Source organism: Diadema antillarum, unplaced genomic scaffold, assembly GCF_040938485.1.
Source record: "Diadema antillarum isolate AM-2024a unplaced genomic scaffold, OU_Dant_1.0 scf00000064, whole genome shotgun sequence".
In the NCBI taxonomy this organism is placed as follows: domain Eukaryota; kingdom Metazoa; phylum Echinodermata; class Echinoidea; order Diadematoida; family Diadematidae; genus Diadema; species Diadema antillarum.
Genome location: NW_027270953.1, coordinates 2,117,047 through 2,144,087, shown reverse-complemented (window position 1 = coordinate 2,144,087; position 27,041 = coordinate 2,117,047). Strand labels below are relative to the sequence as shown.

Below are 27,041 nucleotides of genomic sequence, written 5' to 3'. Positions count from 1 at the left end.
GACATCTCACAAGTACATGCATATATCCATATAGTTATTTACTACATGATATATTTAATTCCACAATAATTCACTTTCTAGCATAATAACAGAGAACTTGATTAACCGCTTTCAGAAAACAGGAGGAATATATCTCAGGGTTCCCACAGAAATTTGAAAACAGAATTCCATGACTTTTCCATGACTTTTCCATGACTAAATTGCTGCTTTTCATGACTTCCTTTCTGGCACGGTTTCCAAAATCAGACACGTTATGTTGGCCTCCACCTCCCCTCACAGCCATCCGTTCCACCCACTATCTTACTCATGACATGTACATCTATTATCATTAGTATATGTCCCTGGAGTTATGTAGAATTTGAGATGTCACAAAACTGGGAAAAATAGAAATCATGAACACCAATTATAACAGCAGAGTATGATCACAGAGTATGAGAGTTGTGAGACACGACAAACGGGAAAGCTGCCATAGCCAAGAGGTAAATGCAAGTCCATGACTTTTCCATGACTTTTCACAAATTTTCCAAATTCCCTGACTTTTCCCTGACTTTCCATGACCACAAATTTTTCCAGGATTTTCCAGGATTTTCCATGACTGTGGGAACCCTGATATCTATACTCTTATCATATTATGTCAGTATCAAGTTGATGGAATGTGTCATTTGTATGAAAAATAAATTTTTGTTGAATTCCCATTGTATTTTCGTTACATCGCTGTCCGCACCTGACGCCATAACCTCTAGTAGTCTCCTCATCCGGCGGTTTCAACACCAAAACTTGAAAAAGAAAATATTAATTTTGAATCGATTGCCCGATTTTCCTTAAACTTTCACTAATGTGTTCAGTACTAATGTTGCTGCTTTCACTCAATCCACATTTTTCTTTCGGTTTTGGTTTCCTTTAAGATTTGAGAGAAGAGGATTTGTAAAGGTTCCATGATTTAGGGGTTTTGTCTGTTTATCTGCCCATCCCGCGGGGTATTGTGCTCCAAGGGACCCTCAAGTGGTGGATGGTGCTCACTTGTGCAAATAATATACTGTATATTTGTTTGTTTGTTCATTTCCATCTTAGAAGAGGGCTGGATAGCCCATATTTAGCTACGTTTTAAAGCTGGTCTTCCATGGGGTCCAGTTGGATGTGAGGTGGGACCACTTCGCCGGGTTAATCACCCTGCTCTTTGCGATGAATGAATGAAGTGGGATTTTTTACGTGCATGAGTTGTTACTCTCTCATACACAGGACCTCCATTTTATGTCCTATCCGAGGGACAGAGTGTTTTGCCTCTTGCTAGAGGGGACGGTATGCTTACACACAACATTCATCAGTCCAGACTCGGGTTTGAACCCTGGCCCTTAGGATCGTAAGGCCGACGCGCTACACCCTCATGATAATACATGCCAAGTTTGGTAAAATTTTATCTTGCATTAAAAAAAAAAGAGGAAGAAAATGTAAATTTAGGCCCCAATGGACCCCACAGGGCTCCAATCCAAGGGGGAGGGGTGGTAACTCTGGATTCGTCAGGAACAAGCATGAAACTGCAGTCATCAATGTACTTTAGTATAGTATAGTATTAATTTAGCATTATAACTTCTGGTTCTTAGAGAAGAACTTTTTTTAAAAAAAGATTCCTTACGTGCGGGGACGGGGGGGGGGGGGGGGGGAGGGGATTTGGGCGCCTCATTGTAACAAACTGAGATCCTATCCCCCTATAGGGATGCTACCTTTCAAGTTTTTTTGAAGATCCGTTATAGGATTTTGAAGAAGGAGATGAACATGTAAAAAGTTTTAGTACGACGCACGACGCAAGACATAAGACGGACGCCTGACTTAGGAATTGCTCATTTGAGCCTTCTGTTTAGATGAGTTAAAAATGAGCCCATTATTATCACCACTGTGCACAATTAATTACATCCACTTTTAGGTTTCATAAGAAGAAGAAGAAGAAGAAGAAGAAGAAGAAAGGATATAAAGAAAAAAACACACAAAACAAAGCAACAACATTAACAGGTTGGTGTCACAGTCTGCATCCGTCAGTCAGACTGAAAGTCAATCATTCGCCTCCGGTCTTGCCGCTGCGTCTCCATTTCTTGGCACTAAGGGAACTCCTTCCGGGTCATTGTTAGGATGTGCCCCATCGTCCCTAGCGTTTGGCTGTTGCTGGATATTTATTGGCATTAAGGGAACTCCTTCCGGGTCATTGTTAGGAGGTGCCCCATCGTCCCCAGCGTTTGGCTGTTGCTGGATATTTCTTGGCTCTAAGGGAACTCATTCCGGGTCATTGTTAGGTGGTGCCCCATCGTCCCCAGCGTTTGGCTGTTGCTGGATATTTATTGGCATTAAGGGAATTCCTTGCGGGCCATTGTTGGGAGGTGCCCCACCGTTCCTAGCGTTTGGCTGTTGCTGGATATTTATTGGCATTAAGGGAATTCCTTGCGGGCCATTGTTGGGAGGTGCCCCACCGTTCCTTAGCGTTTGGCTGTTGCTGGATATTTATTGGCATTAAGGGAATTCCTTGCGGGCCATTGTTGGGAGGTGCCCCACCGTTCCTAGCGTTTGGCTGTTGCTGGATATTATTAAAAGTAAAGGGTGAAATGATCATTATGAAGGGTCATATGGACTTCTCTTTCATTATCTATACCTTATAACGCTATATGACCAAGAAGTCGTTATTGCGAGCTTCATGATATTAATAATAGTGATGATAATAATAACAATAATCATAATAGCGATAATCATAATAACAATAAGGATAATGATAATGATGATGATGATGATGATGATAATAATAATAAGAAGAAGAATAAGAATGGCATTTATACAGCGCTTTATATACCGGTGTTTTAACGCACTGGTGCTATTCATACAAACAACAACAACAATAAACAAACAAACTAGAAAACATTTAGGCCCGAATTCACGAAGGTGGTACAATCTTTGTCCATGGATTAAACCATGAACAAAGACCGTAGTTTTGCATGGGGCGCCAAATGTCGCATGGCCTATTTCGTTACGAAATCAGTCATTTTGTCAACGAAATGTTCATTTCATTATTCATTTCAGATCCCAAAACAAGAGGTGCTGGCATGCTGATAATAGAATAGGGAAGAAGAGAGAGAAAGAAAAAAAAGAACTGATAACATGGCTTTTAAAAAATACAATGTCGATAGTGAAGACAAAAAGTGATGGGTGAACGGAGCTGCTAATGATGTTTAAGAAAACTAAATTAAAATAAAACGTTCCCTTATTTTTAAATTGAAGTAATCCAGAAACCCAGAGGAAATGTTTTCCCTTTCCTATGAGATCTAGATCCTATATCACGATTCAAAACTGGAATAAAACTCTGCATGTAGACAATGCAGAATTTGAATGAAATCTATTTTTTTTTTCAAAAATACCTTCCTTACACATGGTACACCACTTCATAAAACTGGAACAAAATCAAGTATAAATGAGTGCAAACTGTGAATATAACAATTCCATCAACAGTGATCAAAGTTGCATTTCCCGCCAGATGCAAAATTGGAACAAAATATAGTCAAAATGTTGCTTACATGTTGTTTACATTGCAGGCCAGGCACAACTGGATCTTATTTTTAATCTAAAGTTGAGGCGCTGTTACACAGAACAATATTAGTGGTTAAAGGAAACCATAAGCCAAATATAAGTGTCTATTGAGTAGAAGTAGCATTATAACACACATCAGCCAAAGTTTGAGGAAAAACCGGACAATCGATTCAAAAGTTATGAATTTTTAAAGTTTTGGTGCTGTCATCACTGGATAGAAGACTACTACATAATATTATGCAGTTCATGATGCCATTATGGATAACAATCTTTATAGAAAAAATAAAGAAAATTCAACATATTTTCACTTTTCTAGCATATTACGAAAGAGCTCATGACTTACCTCCTTCATATAGCAGGGGGAATAAAGTTACCCGTAATAGTTATGTCAGTAACAAGTTTCTAGAATGTGTGTTTTTCGTGAAAAATGAAATTACGCGGAATTCTTATTATGTTCCTTGTATTGTTGCCCATAATGATTTCTGTTGTCTTATCCATCGATGACGACACACGCCCTTTCAAATACATGCTGTCACACCCGCCTTTGTTCTTGTGTTCGCACAGGCGTCACGTCCCTTTTGTTGAAAACGCAAGCAATTGCTTGTGCGGGACAAGCAAAAGGTATAAGCACAAGCAAAAGGTTATGTATTTTATCGATTTAAGCAATTGCTTGAGCTAGACCTTTTGCTAGACGAGCTTGTGATTTTGCTTCAAGCAATAAATTGTTTGTTTGATGCATTCGGCCCACTGTATGAAGTGACATAATGTGCAGCATGGAGAGTGAACAATCATTGGTAAGATAGATTGAATGCTTTCATATTAATATAGGTTTTCCCACTCAATTTCATCAGATCATATTTATGAAAAAGTTTCACACTATTAGATATAAGTCATGCATAAGTGAATATAACGTATGCGTGTATGCGTATGAAAGTTGTTTCAGATGACTTTGTCGAAGAATTATGAAGTTCAGGGTAAGTCAAAGGTCCCATTTCAATAACCATTAAGTTTGCATTGCTTGTTTAAACAGATGAAATGCAACAAAGAACATATTACGCAGTAATGGAAGAACACTGCCATATGCTGTAAATGTTTGCTGTTTGAATTTCTTATTGTTCCTCACGGCAGTGCTGATACGAATTTTAATGCATTTCTCGCCCAATTTTAATTTGAACCCGCTTTTTACACGGGCATGTGAGAAAATCATGAAAAAGAATGCTGATGAAATCAAATTTGATGAGCTAGATAGCACTTTTGAATGTTGATTTCGAAGATCGTTTAAATTCGCTCGAATTTGAATGATCGCACCTGTTAAATCGAACGCAAATCTGATGAAATTATACGGGAAAACCTATATTACGTAAAATATTTTTCTTCGAATTCTTACGTTATTGCTCCGCAGTGGGCAGTTGACCTTCCGTAGAAGACATAATACCACCAGCACGACCACGACCAGTCCCGGGATTACGATGACACAGATCACTACAATGATTATCGTTTTCTTATTACCTTGCGACAAACCTGTCAATGTGAAAAAACCCAAACAAACAATAAAATGGAAGGTATAGACTGTAAGCCAGTGGAGCAGATGCATATTCCCACTAGAGTTAGATAAGCTGCAGTGCCGTGTACTAGTTTACATGCACGGCAAAGGTTTGTTTGTTTGTTTTTTTTTTGGATAAAGTAAGGTTTTCCTGGTCAATTTCATAATTTTGCCATTCAAGTTCCTATTTCGAGCATTCAATTTCACGCATTCCACGCTCTCAGCACTGAATCAGCAATCACATTCAAAATCAGACCATTCAAATTCAATATCGGAGCGATCAATATTGATGTTGATTTAGTCATTCAAATCTAAGATAGGAGCATGTATTTCACTGACTGACTGAGCAATGAGTTTTCAAGTTCATTTCAAGCAGGCGCTTGGCAGCAAGAAATATTGTCGGTTATTATGAGAAGGCAACCATAACTAGTTCCAAATAAGTGCATTCAATTCAAAACAGTTTTTGCATTCATTTAGCTTGGGGCCACGCTTGCGTGTCTTTTCCACCACCTTTGAATAGATTGGGCTTCATGATGATAATTTATTTTGCCCTATAGGCCAACCATGTCATTCTAAAATTGAACATCACGATGTTGAAATGGCAGCCGTATATACAGGCACATCAAGCACTATACTCAAGTATACAAACGATCATAAACTAAAGAGAGGTTGACTGACATCTTTGAGAAAAGCGATTTCTACTTCATTGAAACTGATAACATGAGCACACGTCTTGCTTGTTGTTTTGTGATATCTTATTGGTTTACATTTGCGGGACTATGTGAGGTCTGGATTTTTGTTTCAGTTTGTCTTTAAATTGATGCATTATGTGGTTAGTGTTGGGGCGTTGTCCATTTTAGTGCATGCAGTGTCGCCAAGGAGTATGTTTAAATTGTCGTTGTGTTGTTTGGATACACTGCTGAATGGGCCTTATAATTCAAAATGTCTTGAAATTATAAACCATGAATACAACAGAATAATACAACAACACTGAACATATTATATTTCATTTATTGCGTATAAACCTCTTTGCTTGTTTTATAAGAAACTATCGCAAAATATACTGATACTGTTTGCCCCATAATCACCCAATAACCGCATTCTTAAAGAAAAAAAAATATTCTATTTCCTTCGTTTTATGACTGCATGAAGAAGGAAACTGGTCATTTGAAAATGAAAAAGAACGCCCCAAACAAGCTCATTGGGACTACCGCGTGAAATTGAATGCACGAGTAGGAAATGACGTGTGTGTAGTGCACATGCCACATTTGGAAATGGAACGCACATGCGTGAATTTGATTTGAAGGAAACGAAATGGAAATCCCATAAATGAGATTGATCGCTCGGATTCTAAATTTGAATGCCCGAATATCTTCGCTTGCGTGCGATGCGTGAATTTGAATGCACATTTATGAATTGGAATGACAAAAATATAAAATTGACCTATATGGAAACCTATATATTTTACCGCATCCTCTTCCGCTTTATGTATATATTTGAAATCTGTCTATATGTGAGGGTAAAAAAAAAAGAAAAAAAGAAACAAACATACAAAAATTCCCTTGTCGCTTAATCTTAGTCAATCGTGAATTAATTACACTCTCGGACTCCCTGCGTGCATTAAAGGGATCATATAGTTTTGGTTGAGACCTAATTTCAGGTTTCTAACATTTTTTGGTGAGATAATGAGAAACCTCTTATGAAATATGAAAGAGCATGTAATTCTATGAGAAATTCAACACTTATTTGATGAAAATTGGTTTTGAAATGGTTGAGATATCCAAAAAAGAGCAATTCCAATAAAGTGTGGGACCCACACTTTATTACGATCGCTTTGTTTTACTTTGTTTTTGGATGTTTCAGTCATTCCAAACCCGATTTTCATCAAATAGACTTTGAATTCCTCTTAAAATGGTATGCTCTGTACTATATCATAAGTGTTTTCTTGGTATCTCGCAAAAAGTTAAAAGTCCAATTCTCATCTCCACCAATACTGTACCATCCCTTTAAACTTAAGCATCATGGGTATATCCATATTTACTTCAACTTCATATGCCGTGAAATTTAGTTGAGGGAAAAATAGTTTAGCTGAATTTGGCCGTCCGTTTGTCTGTGAGGACTCGCGGCGATCTGGAAACATCTAGCTGAAATGCACGCGGTCATCAAGCACTTGGCGATAGAGTTCCCTCTTTCAAGACCAGGAAAACAAATAAAAGCAATGTAGGGAGCCCACCCACTTTCAACAGTTTGGTGGCCACCAAAGACAATGTCTTTTCTTAAACAATAATTATGGTGTCTCGACATCTATTTCTATTACTAAAAATGTCGACCGTTGTATAAAACTGGTCTTCATCAATATACCATTCCTCCGTAGTGCCCTTTCCCTTCCCATCACCCAAATCTAGTGTAACCGAGTAAACGAATTGTACCGTTTTCAGGAGCACGATTTCCAGACCCTTTGATTTCGGTTGGCGTAATCGCTTCCGACTCAGTTGCAATTGCCGTCTTCATGGTCTTGTCATTGCTCTGTGTTGTCTTACAGTCCTCGCAAGTTGTCATGACAACGGTACTTTCGTCTGTTTGGCTGTCCCGGGTGGACACTAACACTCTTGAGGGTGTTTTAGTGGTTGATCCTTGTGAATCCGTCAAAGTTGTTTTTCCGATGGGTTTACATTTTGTGTCTGACCTCGTGGTGCACAGAATATGGACTCTTTCATTCTTTCCACATTCCGAGCACTTGTGGCAATCTGTGCACCGATTGAACTTCACTTGGAAGTATTTGTTCTCACAAGGGTCACATCTACAGTTGAGAAAAACAAATATAAAAGTACAGCAGCCATTCTATTGTGACTCGCGTGACATTTACACAAGATTTTAAGTTGTTATGGTTGAGTACTTTAAAAGATTTATCTTGCAGACCTGTTTCTTTTACAAATTTCAATCAAGGTATCGGCCCTTCACATTTGTTCACAGAAATGTTTGATGTGAAGTCATTCTAGTTAGAGATACTTCACTTTTTTTGTTGTGACTCGCGTGACGCGACACTATTGAAGATTTCTGACATTATTGTACTTCACTGGATTTTCGTAAGAAAGTATTTGTCCTATGTACACAAAGTTTTCTGGATTCAATTTTGAGACATTAGACAATAAGAAGTCAAATTTTCATCATCCTTTGACTTTTCATCTCAACTCAGTTGACATTAAAATGTGACTTGCGTGACACATGAGCGTGACTCGCGTGACAAGTGTTATTCAGGATCAAAAGTAAAGCCTACTATAATTATTTTATTGAGTTAAAGTAGTCAAATAATTATCCTAACACGTTAATTATGGTTAGTTTTATCACATACATCTTTAAAACAAAGAAATCATCTAACTCCTATCTCTATTGGGATCATGGGTGCTCATAGCACATTTGATACATAAACATGCAGCAAAAATTCACTTGAACCTCTTTTTTTCCCCTCGTCAAATCAAGAGTTCTGGGAAATTCTCTTTCAGTGAATTTTCCTTATCTTTCTTATTTACTATAATTGTACCAACTAGTCTTTTTTTTTCAAAATGAATCTAATTCAAACTTTATCAATGTTAACTTGCATATTTGCTGACGGATTTATGTGAATCCATTTAATCTCTTCTCGAAACTTTAAAGTTACTTTGATGCACAAAGAATCCTCACTTCTTCTTATAATAGATAATGCTCACACATACTGATACTCTCTTTCTTTCTTATCTACCATTACTGAGTCTGATGTGAAGAATGATCACCATGTTTTGCTTATTTTTAAAGTAAACTACATGATATGATATATACTAGATAATTCAATTTTCTTTGCCAAAGTGTCTTTTCTGTAGTTTGAGAAAGTTTGTCTCTGCTTCGTGGAGACAGTTTTCATGCCTAGTTTGTTGGGGCCGTTTTATTTTCTTTAAGATTCAATCTCTTCATTCATGAACTTTAACTTTGAAGTCTCCTAATGTTGACAAGATATTGCTGCTATACTTTGCACAGAAGCGGATCTAGAGGGGGGGGGGGTTGCAACCCCCCCCCCCCCAAAAAAAATCCTGGGACCATTTCTTTTTTTTTTTAACTTGTAATTTTTAATTTGGCAATGACCTCTATACCAAAAATAGTGGTGTTTTAAATGCAAGAAAACGCCATTTTCACACACAGATTTTCAAAAATTCTCCCTACTGTGCGAGGGGGGACACCCCCTCCCACACCCCCCCCCCTTTATAAAAAGCTACATCCGCCCCTGTTGCATTAGATATCTAATTCAGGCTGCCACGGATCTTTTATCCAGCCAGTGGAATATATTTCCCTTTCTCTAGGTGACTTTAGGTAAATGTCACTTCTGACCACTTTGGAGGCTTGTGCCATAGATGCTGCGGGGATGCTTTCTTCTGAAGGCAATTCTTCCATCAGCCAATTGACTTTTGGGCCTGCACTTGAAGGCCCAATGGTATCCTCATTTCCACCATTATTGTTGGATAGATCATCACTGCTTCTCTGAGAAGTGATTTTTTTTTTTTGTGCGACAAGATATTCACTCTTTGAAGGTGATATATTGAAGTGATGATTCAGTTATGTGGTGCAGCTAAACTCCATAGATGACAGGCAGGTATATAAACCCTCATGAACAATCTTCAACTTCCCTTTGTTTGTGATAAAAGTTGTAGGAACAGTCAAAAAATACAGCAAGACAAAATTCCTCAGCAATGGAGCCAGGGCACAAGTTTTGATTTTACACATAACTGAAGCTCTGCCGCTTAAGGCTTGCTGCAATGTCTGTGTCAACTGGATCTTTCCCATGACTTGTATAGTGCTGAGGTTCCACACTACATTGTAGGTCAATGTTGTGTTTCTCCATCAGCACAGGTAATGGCACTGATAACAAATCTATTTTGAATTGGCTTACAGGGCCATCTAACCATATTTTGAACAATTCACTTCACTGCTGACCATTGACAGAAGCTCATCCACAAAAACTACAGTGTACAACATAATACTGTTTTGTCATGGGTTAAGTACGATTCATCATTGATGATGACATGTGATAATTTTCTCCTGGGCCACATTATTGATGTATAGCGAGCTACTTGCACCTAATTCCAAATGGCGTGTTGGACTTAATCTTTGCTGGAGCATGAATGATTCTCAGCGAAGATTATTTGGAGGACAGTAAAATCTGAGGGAAAATTTGAAGCCATTTTCTTGTCATCTTCATACAATGTGACTTGCTGATGGCTACCACTTTATGAAGCAATGTTCCAAGAACTTCACAGAAGTGGAGCTGACATACAGTACAAGTAATTGTAAATTTCATGAAAAGTTCCTGATGCATTACACTTTCTTGTTGACGAGGCGGCCACCCACCTCCCACCATTTTTTCTATTGACCAACCTAACGGAAGTTGACAATCCAGTTAGCTATACATTACTTATTATAACACTTCTTATTTACCAATTAATATAAAACATTTACCTTTATTGGGAAAATCAAATATTTTACCTGATTTAGTTTCAAGACAGAATTTATTTCAAAAAATCTCAATCATTCTGGTCTTTAGTTTTTTCAAACTTGTAAACTGTGACTAGCGTGACAATCCTAAGAAATCCTTGCGTGACTCGTGTGACACAATTGTTCTGATGTTTTTCACAATGAAGGGGTTTATAAATGGAAACATTATTTTCTGGTATGATTGAGGACTCTAAGATCCTCATTATTTATCAGCTACAATTCATACAGTCTACTACTTTTTAAGAAATCTAGAATATAGACATATTTTTGTGACTCGCGTGAGACATTTCGAGGGTGTTGCAATCGAAAATATTGTCAAGCTCATTACATATAAATGAAAAAAGCAACTTGATATGGTAAAATGGGTATAAAATAAGACCTTATGTAAAGAAATATGAATATAGATAACAGAACATGCTTTAAATAGTGAAATAAAAAAAAGCACCAAAGAGACATCATTTTTGTAGTAAATGTGATTTTTGTTCTGAGAGGTGTAACCCGGCTGTTAGAAAGTGAAAAGCCAAGAAAAGTTAGATTTACACCCTTTGAACATATACCTATCCAAATATGAATACATGTACTCTTTCTTAGTTGCTTGAACTTGAAATTTTAAGGTCCTGGTGTCTAGTTACATGGAATGGCTGACAGGTTTTTCCTTCCACACTGAAAACAAAGGGAAGAATTTCATTAACGTAACAATTCATAAAAACATATGCGTATTATATATATAATATATAATCTGCGCTGCAAAAGCTTTTGATATGCTTGACAATAACGTACATGCAGTTACATGAAAAAAAAAGTGTCTTGATCTTGATATAAACACTGCTACAGTTGGCAATGGTTGTGGATTCAATCAATATTCATAATAAAAGTTTGGAAACTATATCCTAATGTCACATCAAGATTTCTTTTCACTTTGTTTCAGATCTTAACAGAAACACAGAAGAATAAACAAAAACAATAACAACCCGCAACCACGTATGAAAGTAATGTTAATGAACAGTGCAGATATATAATTTTAACTCCCAAATATTTATATTGGATACCATGACCACTGTTCCATTACTGTATCAGTGAACACAAGAACGCAATTTAATGTTGGAATCTAATTAGTTTAAAAAGTAAATGAGGCCTTATTCTGATTGTGGGGTTTCCTTTTTGTTGTTCTTATTTGGTTATTATGTGCGACAGCCTAAGAAAGTCTAGGAAAGTGCCCAGGCTCTGACCCGGCAAGTACCCGCTTACTTATGCGAATGTTGGACTGGGCATATTGTAGAGTCAAGTGGTAGTTAAGGTTTTCTCACATATTTGTCGTGTCTTCATCGGCACTGATACATCGTTTGATTTTCTTATGGCCCGGCTCGCAGAGTTTGAGACCTGTAGCACCGTTCTGGCAATCAGAACTCTCGTCGTACGTCATTTGAGAGTCAAACTCACATTCCGAGTCCTGTGACATGGATTCACAAAAACAGAATGGGAAACCCTCGCACAAAAATGTAAGAATATCCTAATGAGTCATCTAACATTGCGGTCCATCTTTGTTTACATGTGTAGACTAATCATTGTGGTGAACTTGTCGAGAAAAGCAAATAAATCAATTTAATCTAGACAAGTGTTTTATCTCCTCTTCGTTGGAAGATTTGTCCTTTCACCTATAGCTGCATAAATGCCGACTTAACAAAGGGGACCAATAACTCATACACGAATATTATATATATATATATACATATATACATATATCAATAGAATATAATCTCTCTCTCTCTCTCTCTATATATATATATATATATATGTATGTGTATATATATATATAAATATATTATATATATATATATATATATATATATAGAGAGAGAGAGAGAGAGAGAGAGAGAGAGACAGGGGGAAGCTATGGTCTCGATTATCTCCTTAGAGACGCAGTTTAGCTAGCAGTATAATATCAATCTATTACACTTATCAATTATTTTGATGTGTGTATAGTGCTCTTACCGCATTCGAGGGCATGGCTCTATAGTTCCAGATGAGTGCAGTTGTCAGTAGAATATAAACAGTATAATTTTTCAATGCTGCCATCTTTTCTCCCTGTGGGTACCTTGGAGAATATATGTATATGTATATATATATATATATATATATATATATGTATATATTCGATTAAAAATAATGATCAAAAGACAAGAAACAGGGACAAGATAATGACAATATTATTTGTAACATAATATGTTTGATGACTGAAAGAAGTTTCCCAATTTTATCCCTTTTACAAACCTACAATTACCATATGTCCACAATACTCTTCCAAACCACAAACTGAAGTTTTGCCAGTTGTTAAAAGGAAATCAATATCCGGCATTAGTCAATGTATATGTTATGCTCCAATGTCAATTCGAATAATATGAAGTTGTATGCAACACACAGATTATCCAAAAATTTAAAGCTATTCAATAATGTACAAAGTCGAAAGACACAAATAATGCATGTTACAAGTTAGGCTAGCCAACGTCTAATATCCAATTGCTACATCACCACGTGTATCTACCAGACTGTCTAATCACCAACGTTGTTTCTCTAATAATCCATTCGTCTATATTCCCCATTCGTCTATTCATTCTGTCTGGTTTCCATTTCGTCACCTGGGTTCCACCCAATTTGGCTAATACCCATATAGGTAATTTTTCTTACTTAGTCTAACCCCCAGTTCGGCAAATGACTATAGTTTGGCTACTCATCAATATGTCTACTGACCAGCTGGTCTAATGGCACTTAATATAGTCTAATGCACAAATGATCTGACCATTATTTTAGTCTAAAGCACACTCTGTCTAACGTTCATTTGGTCTAATTAACTTGTTTGTCGTGTTCCGTTTACGTCCAAGCCCAGTGTTGCCTGGTTTAGCAGATGAAATTGTCGTATCAGAGACTGAAAATAATCATTCGTGGAGAAAATCATGGTACAACCGTAATAGTTATTGTGATTGAAACGTGTTTCACATCAGCGCGCGAAAAGAAAAATATGCCGAAATAGGAAATGATTCTGAAACAATGGTGCATTGCACAAAATACGCTTTCCAGTAAATTCAAGTATTCATGCTATCAGTAAAATGACAACAGTGCAATGCAAAATAGAGCTTTACCCTTAGTGCATAGGGTTTATAAATCAGAACACTTTGGTATTCTGGTACCTTCGCTCAATACGCTTGCTCGCGCACGTACCTTGCAAGATAACTGATGATTATGTCGATTTGACTACATCGATTAGCATGAACGTTGTCATTACATTGGTGTCATGAGCGTCATCATACTCATTTATACACCTGTTACTTAAATGCAACATTAATTGTTGGTTTTGTTTATACGTTCAATGGTCCCCCTCCCATAATATACCATAGAAATCTGGCTACGCTGGTGAGTGTCACAGGATGTATGGTATCTGATATCGGGGGCGTCGCTGAAGACTTGTTTGTAGGAGTGGGGCGTCCTAAGGCTTTTGAATGTGATTGGTTATGATCGATATTTATACGTTCATGGTTATTTGGTTTTCCAAAATCAATATACAATACCCTACGATAGCATACACTACACGCAGCTGTCTGTTAGCTAGCAATGAAATCAACGTGTGCATTTCGATCATTGTATGTCTGCTCTGTGACTTGAAAGCAGTACATAGACCATAATTATGGTATTAGACGGAATCAGGGGAAAAATCCAAAGACGAGATTGCGATTAGAAAATTTTGTCATAAAACTAAATTACAACTAGCCAAAATGGACAATAGAGATTACTGGACCAAACGGTATTTAGACCAAAGTTATAGTACAAAATGGGTTTAGCCGTGTAGATTGGTGTTAGATGATCTGGGAATTAAACCACCTGCCATTCTAGACTGAGTGACAATAAATCACTATCTTATTGTTGTCAAATCGATACATATCAACAGACAGAATCAACGAAGTCCCTAAACATCAATGTTAAGGAGAACCAACGTACAAACTACAGAATTGTTATTCTCTGTGTTAGCTTACACTGAAGAGGTATACATGATTTTATAGCAGCCCATAATAATGTGCTCTTTCTAGCGCATCATTCGATACAAGGATATTGAGTAGAAGTATTATATTCAATTCAATAGTTTATTTATTTCCATCATCAAAAAAGAAAAAGAGAACACGATTCAAAGCGGTACAAATTGTCGATTTGTCTTCCATTCGTACTTTTTGATAAGGGCAGGTTGTTTTTCAGATACACTACAAAGTATGTGCACGAATGCTGTCATAAAAAGAAACAATGAACTTAGTCATGGACACACAAAAAAAGTAAATAGTCATGACGATGGAAAACAGTGTTCCACTAAAAACCCAAGCTTGCAAGACGTAAAACTGTGGAACAAAACAACGACAACACCAATTTGTTATACCAATAAAATATATTCATAATATTATTAGATTCTTCTAATTACTATTGTGAATTTACTCATTGACATATAACGCTGATACTATTAACACTACTCTCTAAAAAAAAAATCGAGTGAAAATATTCACTCTTTAAGGAGTGAATACAAAAAAGAGTGAATTTGGAGTGAAATTAGAGTGAATTTTCACTCATTTAGGAGTGACCTCAAGGATCACTCGAAGATTTTGGAGTGATCCTTGAGGTTACTCCAAAACGAGTGAAAATGAACATTTTCACTCAAAATTCACTCCAATTTCACTCCTAATTCACTCTTTTTTGTATTCACTCCTTTAAAAGTGAATATTTTCACTCGATTTTTTTAGAGAGTATACTTACTACGATTTTAGAATACGAACATACTTATAAACTACATAACATAGCACATCTATGGCACTGACACTATTTTCGTAAGAAAGCCTTTGTCGTCTATAAGAGCGTGTGAAACTGTTTTTCAATAATCCGTTGACAAAGGCAAATATTACAGAGGTCGTTACTTACATATGGCGTTGTGGGATGTAACGATTTCATGAAGTTGAAAATTATTGTCAATAAGTCACAAAATTGGTATTCACTTTGTAAGCTTACATAGAACATATTATCTATAGAAGCCCATAAAATATGTACTAGTTCTAGAACAACTTTTGAAATGATCAGGCCTCCAGATAGCAAAATTTGTTTCAAGAAAGATTTTGCCATCTATGTGAAACTTTACTTTAATAATCAGTTATATAGACAAAGACAATGATATACTTCCTACATCAGGCGCTGTGCAGAACAGTGATTTTACAACGTTGAAATTGTCAACGAGGTACGGAATTGACTTTCACTTCGTTATATATGAAGGTATAGCGCCAAATTTGAATTGGGATAGCTTCCTTATTTCTCTCTCTCTCTCTCTCTCTTTCTCTCTCTCTTCATATCTATATATCTATCTTTCTATCTATCTATCTATCTATCTATCTATCTATCTATAGTTACAAAGAACAGGCTGTGATTGGAAAATAGCAGCGCAGTAATATGTTCTCTTTCTAGAACTACTTTTGAAATGATTACAGTTAGCAGAATGTTGTTCTAAGAAAGAGTTTGTGGTCTATGAGCGTGTGCAGCTTTACTATAATAATCAGTTGACAGAGGACAGATACTACAAAGTTCACCTCTTACACCAGGCGCAGTGCAATGCAGTGATTTGACAAATCCAGAATTGTCAACAAGGTACGAAATTGGCCCTCACTTTGTCAGCTTAAAGTTACAGAACAGGTTGATATCACAATACTATTATAGCAGCGCCTAATTATTGTATGCTCGATCTAGTAAAGCTCTTGCCATGATTATGCTTGGTAATGTTTTGTTGTAAGAAAGTTTTTTTTTTGTCGTCTATGACATAGCATAGGCTTTTAACTTTTAACAATAATGATTAGTAAGTCTAGACAAAGGCAAATACTGCGAAGGTCATATCAGTCGACGTGTAATGCAGTGATTTCACGAAGCAGAAATCGTCAACACAAGGTATGGAATAACTGGCCTTCACCTATAGACCAATTTGGTTTGGGTAATGTTTTTAATGGTAATATAGGGGTGTCAAGTATGCCTAACAAAAAGATACTTTATGCACCGACATAGCGACGCACCTAGCTCATTGCGTTACCCATTGAAAGTTCTTTGTTCTTCTTTGGAAGCACCCCAGTTATGGCCACCATGATAAGTTACAGTGATCTGAAGTCGAATTCATCCATAGAAATGTATTAGGCGTAAACAGAACAGGTTTTGATTATATACATAAAAACATCGCATATATCCTGTGCTCGGTCTGGAACAACTTTTAGAATGAGGACAATTAGTATGATTTTGACAGACAACGGACTTACCGATTCCTCTGAAACCAGTATTCGTAGAATGAGCTTGATGAAGGCTCGCATAAGAATGTGTATGAATATACGTGATATACCGGCTTCTGATATTACGTACGCGTATATTCCCCTTAGGTAAGCCCTATAATGTACATCTGTACTCTCGTAATAGAATGAGCTGAAAACTTGTGTGACGTACCGGTATACATGCTACGTTCCTTCTATCACGATTGGCGCCAAAACTGAAATCATGGTCTTCATCATGGAGGAATCGTGGTGATCTGATCAGATCTGGAGGTCAATCGCGGCACTTGCGTTGACAGGAGAAAACTTTTGGACTGTTCAAAACTTATTTTCTACGATCAACACGATTGTCAATCGTGACCGTGGCATTAGTTCGTCTTGGAGGGTAGAGAGCAACAGATCATATCTACCTAATTGTGCTTCTTAATGCTTGTGATCAGAATCATCCTTTATTCTTCCCTTCAGCTTAATTTTTGCACATTTTACAATTATACTTATAGTCAGACTATAATACTTTTGCTTTCCTACATGTTTTAGGCCGCTACTCTGTTTCTATAGTTCAGACGCAATATCTAAAGTCTCTATAAGCATATAACATTCTTTTCTTTAGCACGCACAGTCAAAATTGAACTAAATGGCCCCGCAGCCCGGATTTGATTGTTGACCAACTAGAGGCAGACACGTGCTCGCAAACTATTTTGAAACACTCTGTTAGAAAATAGTTCATGATGTATGACGCCTTACCTTCCTTTCTTCGTGCTGTGGCTGTTTTTTGTGTGAGTGGGTGGTGCTAATGTGTGAATTTTAGTTTGCATTGCATGACTAACTGTGAGTATTTGTATGTATTGTTGTTTTTGTCACATTTTCATGGTACACACGGCTTAATGGATATAGTGTCTACGCCGTATAACATCGATATCTCATTTCAGTATGTATTTCATCTGCACTTTGAAATAAATAATCTCTACAATAATAACTGTTTTTCATTACCTGCATCATATAAATCAATTATCAGATGCTCTACGTGTACATACATTTGATTTTCTTAAAATGTATATTGACTGGATGGTTTCACACAATCAACAGCTGCATCAGGAGAAACACCCACAAAACCACGCACAGATAACTACACTGGTCATTCCCCGCACTCTTACATTACTGTACTCTCTAAAGAAAATCGAGTGGAAATATTTACTCTTAAAGGAGTGAATACAAAAAAGAGTGAATTTAGAGTGAATTTAGTGTGAATTTTGAGTGAAAATGTTCATTTTCACTCGTTTTGTAGTGACCTCAAGGATCACTCCAAAATTTTCGAGTGATCCCTGAGGTCACTCCAAAATGAGTGAAAATGAACGGAAAATGAACATTTTCACTCAATATTCACTCCAATTTCACTCTAAATTCACTCTTTTTTGTATTCACTCCTTTAAGAGTGAATATTTTCACTCGATTTTTTTAGAGAGTAAATATGTTTACATTATTTCATGGATTTCCATATATATATATATATACATATATATATATATATATATAACGATACATTCATACATTTATTTACATTCAAATTATTTGTGATGCATCATTGGTTTACGTTCTGATTCCCATTTATGTTCGCTTGTTGTCAAACACAAACAGCAGCTGATGATTAGTCAAGCAGGCCGAAACCCTTGGCAATCAAAAGCGCTGTATAAAGTAACGTCACTGGGTGTACCTGCCTACATCGTTATGCAGACGCTTACACAGACGGCATGCAATATTCGAGTAAAAAGATGATGACACACCTTACACTCAATATGTGCATATATATATATATATATATATATATATATATATACACACAGATAGATAGATAGAGAGAGAGAGAGTGAGGGATAAAATATTCGATATTTCAAAATGCTAAAATGTTGTATTGTAGGCTCTACACAGATAATGTCGGTATACTTATGTCTGGTTATGAGAAATAGATTGAATTAAACGATAACATAAAATAGTGAATCCTGACAATAACACTTACATTTTTATTAGAAATTGACAATCTCATAAAAATGTACTAGTATTCCACATGAAGCCCATAGGTGATAACAAACAAATGGAGTAATTTCTTCGCCAATGAAGTAAGTCTAGATACGATTAAAATATAATAAACTATCGTCATATACAAAATGTATCTCACACTGTGAACAGTTCTGATGGACAAATCAATTTTCTTGCTATATTTCAATAAATAATATTTTGAAACATATTAAGTTAAACATCGCAATAACATCTGATCTGGAAAGGTTTCATAAATCTGTTCTTAAATTTACAAACAACTTAAGAACAACTGGTGATCAGTTCTGATGTGCTATACTAATCAGCATTTCAATAATTCAGCACAAGAACTGATCACCAGTGGTTCTTAAGTTGTTCGTAACTTTAAGAAAAGCTTTATGAAACACCCCTATAAGGAATTGTATAGAATTTCAGTAATAACATACTCACTTTGTGAAAAAAAAATCGAGCCTTTCAGGTGGTATGATCTATATATCTTTAGCTGAAGAGGTAGTGCCAAGTAAATTGAAAGTTGCAAAAACTATTGCGACAAACAAAAAGAAGAGCAAGTGCTCAATATCAATTTTATCACTCCATTGTTCTTTTCACTATAGGGCCAAAAATTCATCGACTATACTCAATGTCGTCCATTGTTTGCCAGCAGAAATCGGTCGAGTTACATCTGCTCTCTCTATTAATGACTGGTTCGGACCATCACATTAATTTCAACTTAGAGGCGTGGAGGATTAAAAACAAAACTAGAAAATTATTAAAAATAGATTATGACCTATCATTGCATGCTATACGGTACAAATAAGCTCTTAAAAATGCAGCTGCATTATATTGTCAAAATCAAATAAATAAATATTATATTCAATTCAAGGTGAAAAGCTTTAAATATCCTGAAGTCACTGTTGACGACAGAAGGTATTCGAATGCTCACATCCAAAATACTATGATAATCAAGTAAACGGATTAGCTCTTTAGATCGACTTAGACAAGTTGTAAACATGCCTGAATAGAAAGCAAGGTACAACTGTAATGTGTTACCTCATTTTGATTATGGAGATGAAGTGTCACAATTCGCAAATTCTGTCTGTCTTTCTCCAAGTTCCAGAAATCTACAGTAGAGTCAAGAGAACTAAATTGAGAGTTAAGCCTTATTCTCATACCTCAGTAAGTGAAGTTCATCAGCGTTTGAGTTGGAATACCATTTATCAGAAAGACAAAATATCTAGGCCTATATCTCATTACATATGCATATAAGAAATTGATAACACGACATCAAACTACATGAAAGACATGTTCGAATACAAACATCGCCATAACCTCTTCGCAATCGAAATTATCTACGTCCACCTCAGCCTACAACAAATAATTGCAAGAGATCGTTTATACGCAAAGCTGTATCTGCATTATTTTAAAATCCTTATATTCCTCTGCAAGTGAAGTTCTTTAGGTTTGAATTATATCTATGTCAGAAAGACAAAGTACTAATCTGTACAGTTTATTAGTTACACATAAGAAATCGAATAATATGAAAGCAAAACACATGAAAGACATGTTTGAATGCAAACATCGCCACAATTCCTAGATTACCACAGTCAAAATTTTCGTATACTTACAATTTTTCTGTAAACTTATCCTTTATTTTGTATGCATTATGATGAAATTTATGTACTTGTATTCAATGTCTGTAATACATTTATATGTTTTTGTTGGAAATGAAAAATAAATGAATGAATGAAATGAAAATCATTGGTCTCTATCTCAGTCTTACAACAGATAATTGCAAGAAATCGTTCACACACAAAGCTGCTTCCACACTCAAAATGATATATCTGACTATTTGAGACACCTTTCAACTGTCCCCGCCATAAAGTTCAACTTTTAGTCCCTTATACCTCTTCAAGTGAAGTCATTAACTTTGGTTTGGAATACCTTTGTCAGAAAGACATACATATATAGATTGTTATTTACATAATCTATATAAGAAATTACATTACAATGACAATACACATGACATCAAACGAAATGAAAGACTTTAGTGAATACAAAACATACCTCACCCTACAAAAATAATTGGAAGAGATCGTTCATACACACAGCTGCATATACATCATAATATCTGATCATTTAGGCTGCCACTCCCCTTCCACCGCCTGGACGTGCGTTCAACTTTAAGACCCTAACACCAATGCAACTGAAGTTCTAGTTTGGAATACCTTGTATCTAAAAGACAAAATACCGAAGTTTATCATTTACATAAAAGATGTGTTTGAATGTTGATACAAACAGCGCCATATTCCCTCCACAATCAAAATGATCTCTTTCCGTTTCAGCCTTTAACAAATAGTTGCAAGAAAATGTTAGTATAACACTGCTGCATCTACATATAGTTACTACGTCCAAAATATAATTATCTGACAATAATTAGGCTACCTCTCCCCTTTCACCTCCTTTAAATTCAACTTTAAGACTCTCATACCTTTGGAAAGTGAAGTTCATGACCATTTAGGTCGGAATACATCATCAGAAAAATAAAATACCATAAGCTTATCATGTACATAAACGAAATCGAATAACACCACAGTACACTAAGTGAAAGACAAGTTTTGATACAAGCATCGCCGTATATTCCCTTCACAGTCACACTCACCTCTTTCTATTTCAGCCTACAACAAATAACCATGATAACTGCAAGAGATTGTTAAAGTGGCGGATCTATAGGGAAGAGGGGTCAGGGAGTTTAATACCACTTTTTTTCTGTCAAGTGAAAATGAGATTATGCACATAATATGCATAGTGCATAAATGCAATCTGTATTGAATATATTGCAAAGATTGTGTATCTACATAAATTATACCGGTAAGAATGAAGAAGATCGGACGTAAAAGGAGAGAATAGACATAATGGTATATACGACACAATAATAGGAACATCTGAGGAGGACTTGTGTTAGACAGATTATTTTCCTATGAAAAAAATTTAACAAATGATTTATATGTAATTGTTTAATGTTTAAAGAAATGGTGACTTGATTGAGATGATGAAACGAACCTAATTCGGTTGTATATTATAAGATTTCAATAAAGTAATTTTTGATTTATTCGTAAAAGACAAAAAGTTTTAACTTTTATGATGTTATTATGAAGTGAGTCCCAATGCTTTGGCCCATCGTAAATGAAGGTGTTCTGAGTCAGCAAAGTTTTCAAAAATGGCAAATGGAAGTCGTTCGATCGCCATGTTGGATAATTGTGAATGGATTGATTTCTTCGAAACATTGTGTCAAATATATTTGGAAGAGTATTTTTATATAATTATAAATAAATCTTAAATTTACAATATTTTGTTTAAAAAAAACCCGGGGTCATTATGGGACAAAAATGCAGTATGACACAGGATACGGGGTGACTTCTTTTGTAATAAAGGTAATTTATCTAAGAGTGTTTGATAATTATGTATTTCCCCACGCGAGAATACCATGATTTCAATCAAGCAATACTAGGGATGAATACAATGTAAGAAGGAACGATAAAGGGAGAAAAAATTTCAGCTTCCTAATTTCATCAATCTTTTGTGAAATAGATTTGCAATAGTATACTATTAATATGAAATTTCCATGACAGCTTATCATCGACAATTATTCCGAGAAATTCAAATGATAAAACATTTTCCAGTGGAGAACGAATAAAAACAATATCAACAGGTAGCTGCCTCTGTAGAGTTGCTTAAAATATACAATTTTTTTTTCTAAATTGAAAGATAATTTATTTGCTTTTAATCCATTGGGTGACTTTTTCTAATTCAGAGTTTATTATACAGGGTAACAGGATTGTTGTGCGAACGAAATAAATTTGAGTCATCTGTAAAGGGAATAAAGAAAGAACATCTGGTGATCTAAAAAAAAAAAAATCATTTATATAGACAATAAAAAAGAGCGGATCTAATAAACTTCCCCGTGGGACCCAACATTTGATATTTAGCATTTGTGAGTTCATGGGCGTCACCAAAAAAAAAACCTTCAGTCTGCGAGCGACCTCAACGCCGGACACTAAATGATTATTATTTTTTATCTATTTATTTATTTTATAGAAATTTTGCATCGGGTACAAAAAAAAAAAAATCGTGGGCAAAAGCAATTCGCACCCCTGGTTCTGGCAGCACTGATCTTATACATACCTGGTAATTATGTACTAGTGCAAGTGTATTCTATACAGTGTTGACTATACATAGATTTTGGACATCCTTCCCATACTTGGTCACTTCGACGCCACCTCGCTGGTCATATTATACCTCCCCCAGTCATGAACATAAACCGACACCCTCGACTACCAGTGGTGGATCCAGGGGGAAGGGCGCACCGGGCGTCCCCCCCCCCCCCCGCCCCCTCTTAATTTCCAAAGCGAAAAAGTATAGCTACAAACGGCAGTTTTTGGACTGTAAAATGTCCAAATTTTCAAGCTCGCTCGCTGGCATTTAGTCGTAATGCCATTCTCCTGAAGTTGCTGCCAGTAATTGCCGGCAGTTCCACCCGGTGCGCCCCCCCCCCACTTACTGCAAAAAATATAGCTACAAACGGCAGTTTTTTAACTGTAAAATGTCACAATTTTCAAGCTCGCTCCGCTCGCTCGCATTTAAATTCTCCTAATATTGCTGCCATTAATTGCCAGCAGTTGCGCCCGGTGCGCCCCCTCAATTTCGAAATTGAGTCCAAATTTTGGACTGTAAAATGTAAAATTTTCAAGCTCGCTCTCTTCGCTCGCTCGCATCTACTCTTTATGCAATTCCCCTGATGTTACTGCCAGTAATTGTCTGCAGTTGCGCCCGGTGCGCCCCACCCCCCCCCCTTAATTTCCAAAGCGAAAAAATATAGCTACAAACGGCAGTTTTTCTACTGTAAAATGTCAAAATTTTCAAGCTCGCTCTCTTCGCTCGCTCGCATTGAATCGTTATGCAATTTACCTGATGTTGCTGCCAGTGCCAGTAATTGCCAGCAGTTGTGCCCGGTGGCATGCGCTCCCCCCTTAATTTCCAAAGCGAAAAAATATGGCTAAGAACGGCATTTTTTGGACTGTAAAATGTAAAATTTCCAAGCTCGCTCTCTTCGGTCGCTCGCATTTAATCGTTATGCAATTCACATGTTGCTGCCAGTAATTGCCAGCAGTTCCGCCCGGTGCGCCCCCCTCCCTTGATTTCCAAAGCGAAAAAATATGGCTAAGAACGGCAGCTTTTGGACTGTAAAATGTAAAATTTTCAAGCTCGCTCGCATTTAATCGTTATGCAATTCACCAGATGTTGCTGCCAGCAATTGCCAGCAGTTCCGCCCGGTGCGCCCCCTCCCTTTATTTCCAGAGCGAAAAAATATGGCAACAAACGGCAGCGTTTTTTTTTTACTGTAAAATGTCAAAATATTCAAGCTCGCTCGCTCCGCTCGCTCGCATTTAATTGTTATTCCTTTCTCCTGATGTTGCTGCCAGTAATTGCCGGCAGCTGCTCCCGGTGCGCCCTCCCCCTTTATTTCCAAAGCGAAAAAATGGTAGTTTTTTTTTTTACTGTAAAAGATGAAATCCTAGCTACGCCGGTTTCCCTCAACAACAGTAAAAGTCTAGGGATTGAGAGCTTCATATTATATTCCAAATGTCTGTCCAAAAAAAATCTCGTTACATTAGAGTCAAAACGCACCCCCCTTGAAAAAAAGCTGGTGAAGCCCCTGGAGTTACAACCATTTAAAGAGACATATTGCTTCCTGTTCATGAGGTAGCTCCTGAACCACTCCAAGGCCTTCCCACGCACTCCGTAATGTTGTACATGTAATTTGTTAATTAAAATATAATGATTAAAGGTGTCGAAGGACTTGGAGAAGTCCAGGAACAAACCTATCAGATGAGAAGATTTGTCTATAGCATGTGCCACTTTTTCTATAAACTCAACAATGCATCTGTATAGTGCTATGTTTCCCCTAAATCCAAACTGAGAATGGGAAAATATATAAAACTTGTGCTAAGTTTCACAACCTAGAACTTGGTTTCACATTCTGCATCCGGCTTAGGTTCAAGCATGGCCTCATCCGGCTGAGGTTCAAGCACGACCTCATCCGCTGCTGGTTTCCCATTAATTGCTATCAAGTGTTCCCTTTCCTTTGAAGTACTAGTGCTCGGTTGTGAAGTCATTTCTATCACTTCTGCCTTGACTGCTGAAGTAGTGGCAATATTTGCTATGCCACCGCCACTGGAGGAAGACCGGACGTTCTCAGGGTCCTGCTGATGAATATCATGACAAAGTGAAGGAATGGCATGACATATTATACAGAGGTCTCTGTCGGTAGATACTCGGAAATGGTGACAGACTATTTAAAGCTAGAATAACCAACCAATCATCTAATCTGCATACAACATTTGAATGAAACTCATTGACTGATTGACGTTATTGCATTACAAAAATTCATTTAACTAGTTTGATCTCTTACCCTGCCAACAGATGAATCAGTGAGGGCAATTACCTATCAATGCTTTCCCGTTACCCATTATTCACCAGTATGTAAGATTTAAAGATAGCCATGGAAAGAATGCAAAATTCGAATGAAATCCTTGCAGTCAAAAATGCATTAAATTCCCCCATCATACACTGTATACGGTAAAATTGGAAGAAAATCAAATAAACGATGCAAAATTTTAAAACAGTTCCATCCCAAATGCACTCCTTACTGTCGTCCACTCGTCGACCACTCCCCCCACCCCACATTCCCACTTGCCTAGCAGTGCCTGGACTGCAGACCGACTTACCGGTAGTTGATTCTCAGCATCACCGTCACCGTCCCCGCCGTCGCCACTGGATGAAGCCCGGGAGGTTCGCTGATGAATATATCATTACAGAAGTAAAAAGTAGAAAGACATGAAGGGCCCTACGGATTACTCTTTCATATACACGAGTCAGCAACGAATTTAATACAACTATAATGCTCAAGGAGTTTCTATTAGCAAGCTATAACTCCTATCCATGTCCACAAGAAAAGTGAGGCGGCTTATCCCCGCTGAATTCAAAGCATTTCCGGAGACTTTATCTGCCGGGGGATACGCTAGAGAAATAAAAAAAAAACACCACCAACAACAACCAATGAACAAACAAACAAACAAACAATCAAACCAAAAACAAACAAACAAACATAAAATGATAATAAAGTTTTTCGTAATACGTATATGGCGAAGTGTTTCGTGTCAGATCGATTGTGTATTCATAATCAAGTGCTTGCGACCGCAAATATGAATTTCTGCTTTGGAATAATTAATTATTACTGATGACATGCGACAAACTGCAGAGTGAATAGGCAGAGTGCACGAATCTTCGTGCGTAAGGTGCATGGGATTCGTATTGATATATACTTGCACTTAATTCACTTTCGTTGATTTCTTACTTCATTGTTTCTCTGTATCAAACGACGTAACCAGCTGAAAAAATTAAATTTCCATAGAAGACACACCCCCAGTGCCAGGCACACCAAGCAAACCACAATCAGTGCTACAAGCAGAGGATCGAGCGACGAACCTGTCAATGTCAAAAAGAGTATGGGTAGGCCTATCAATTTACGTAGTAATGAACGCATTCATTATTACATAATTATAGCTATTTAATGCTTATAACGTATTTGTTTTAGTTGCAGTTGCTTTGGGTGATTGGAAATTTGTGTTAAGGATGGAGGTTTGTCTAACCTGCACACCATGTATTCTTGTACACTTGGAACAGTCTTAATCACATGTGTCCATTCCATTGGAATGGGTTTAACAGTGATTTCACATTGACCATGTTGACAATGTCTGCATGCTTTAAACTTTACGTAGTATCTAAATCAACGCTTTCTTTATTTTCAGCATCCTTTATCCCCCCCTTCTTGATCTCTGATTTTTTAATCACTTAAGCTAGCTTGCACTTAGTATATTCCTGCAATCCTAAGAGATTCTGTCACGAATAACCACTTAAATCCAATGTTTGACGCAGCATTTGATTTCTTGTCGGGCAATAACACTAATATTTGAAAACTCTCAATTCTATATTTTTTTTTC

The 27,041-nt window shown here is 36.8% G+C and overlaps 1 protein-coding gene and 1 long non-coding RNA gene across 4 annotated transcripts in view; both read right to left on the bottom strand.

Annotated features, from left to right (window-relative positions):
- Positions 1-1,662: 1,662 nt before the first annotated feature.
- Positions 1,663-27,041, bottom strand: part of LOC139716379 (uncharacterized) — a 214,277-nt gene continuing 188,898 nt past the window's right edge. For both annotated transcript variants that reach the window (XM_071627930.1, XM_071627929.1), the window contains exon 6: positions 1,663-2,563. In XM_071627930.1, coding sequence (XP_071484031.1) covers positions 2,384-2,563 — 180 coding nt within the window. In that variant the 3' untranslated portion in view covers positions 1,663-2,383. The remainder of the gene's footprint in view (positions 2,564-27,041) is intronic.
- Positions 7,731-17,012, bottom strand: LOC139716340 (uncharacterized). 2 transcript variants are annotated; one of them, XR_011709897.1, is made up of 4 exons: positions 16,945-17,012; positions 12,620-12,722; positions 11,935-12,077; positions 7,731-7,907 (listed from the first exon to the last, which is right to left on the bottom strand). It is a non-coding gene; the product is annotated as an uncharacterized lncRNA (long non-coding RNA). The 2 variants fall into 2 exon arrangements; XR_011709896.1 differs by lacking the exon at positions 7,731-7,907 and having other exon boundaries at positions 10,550-12,077.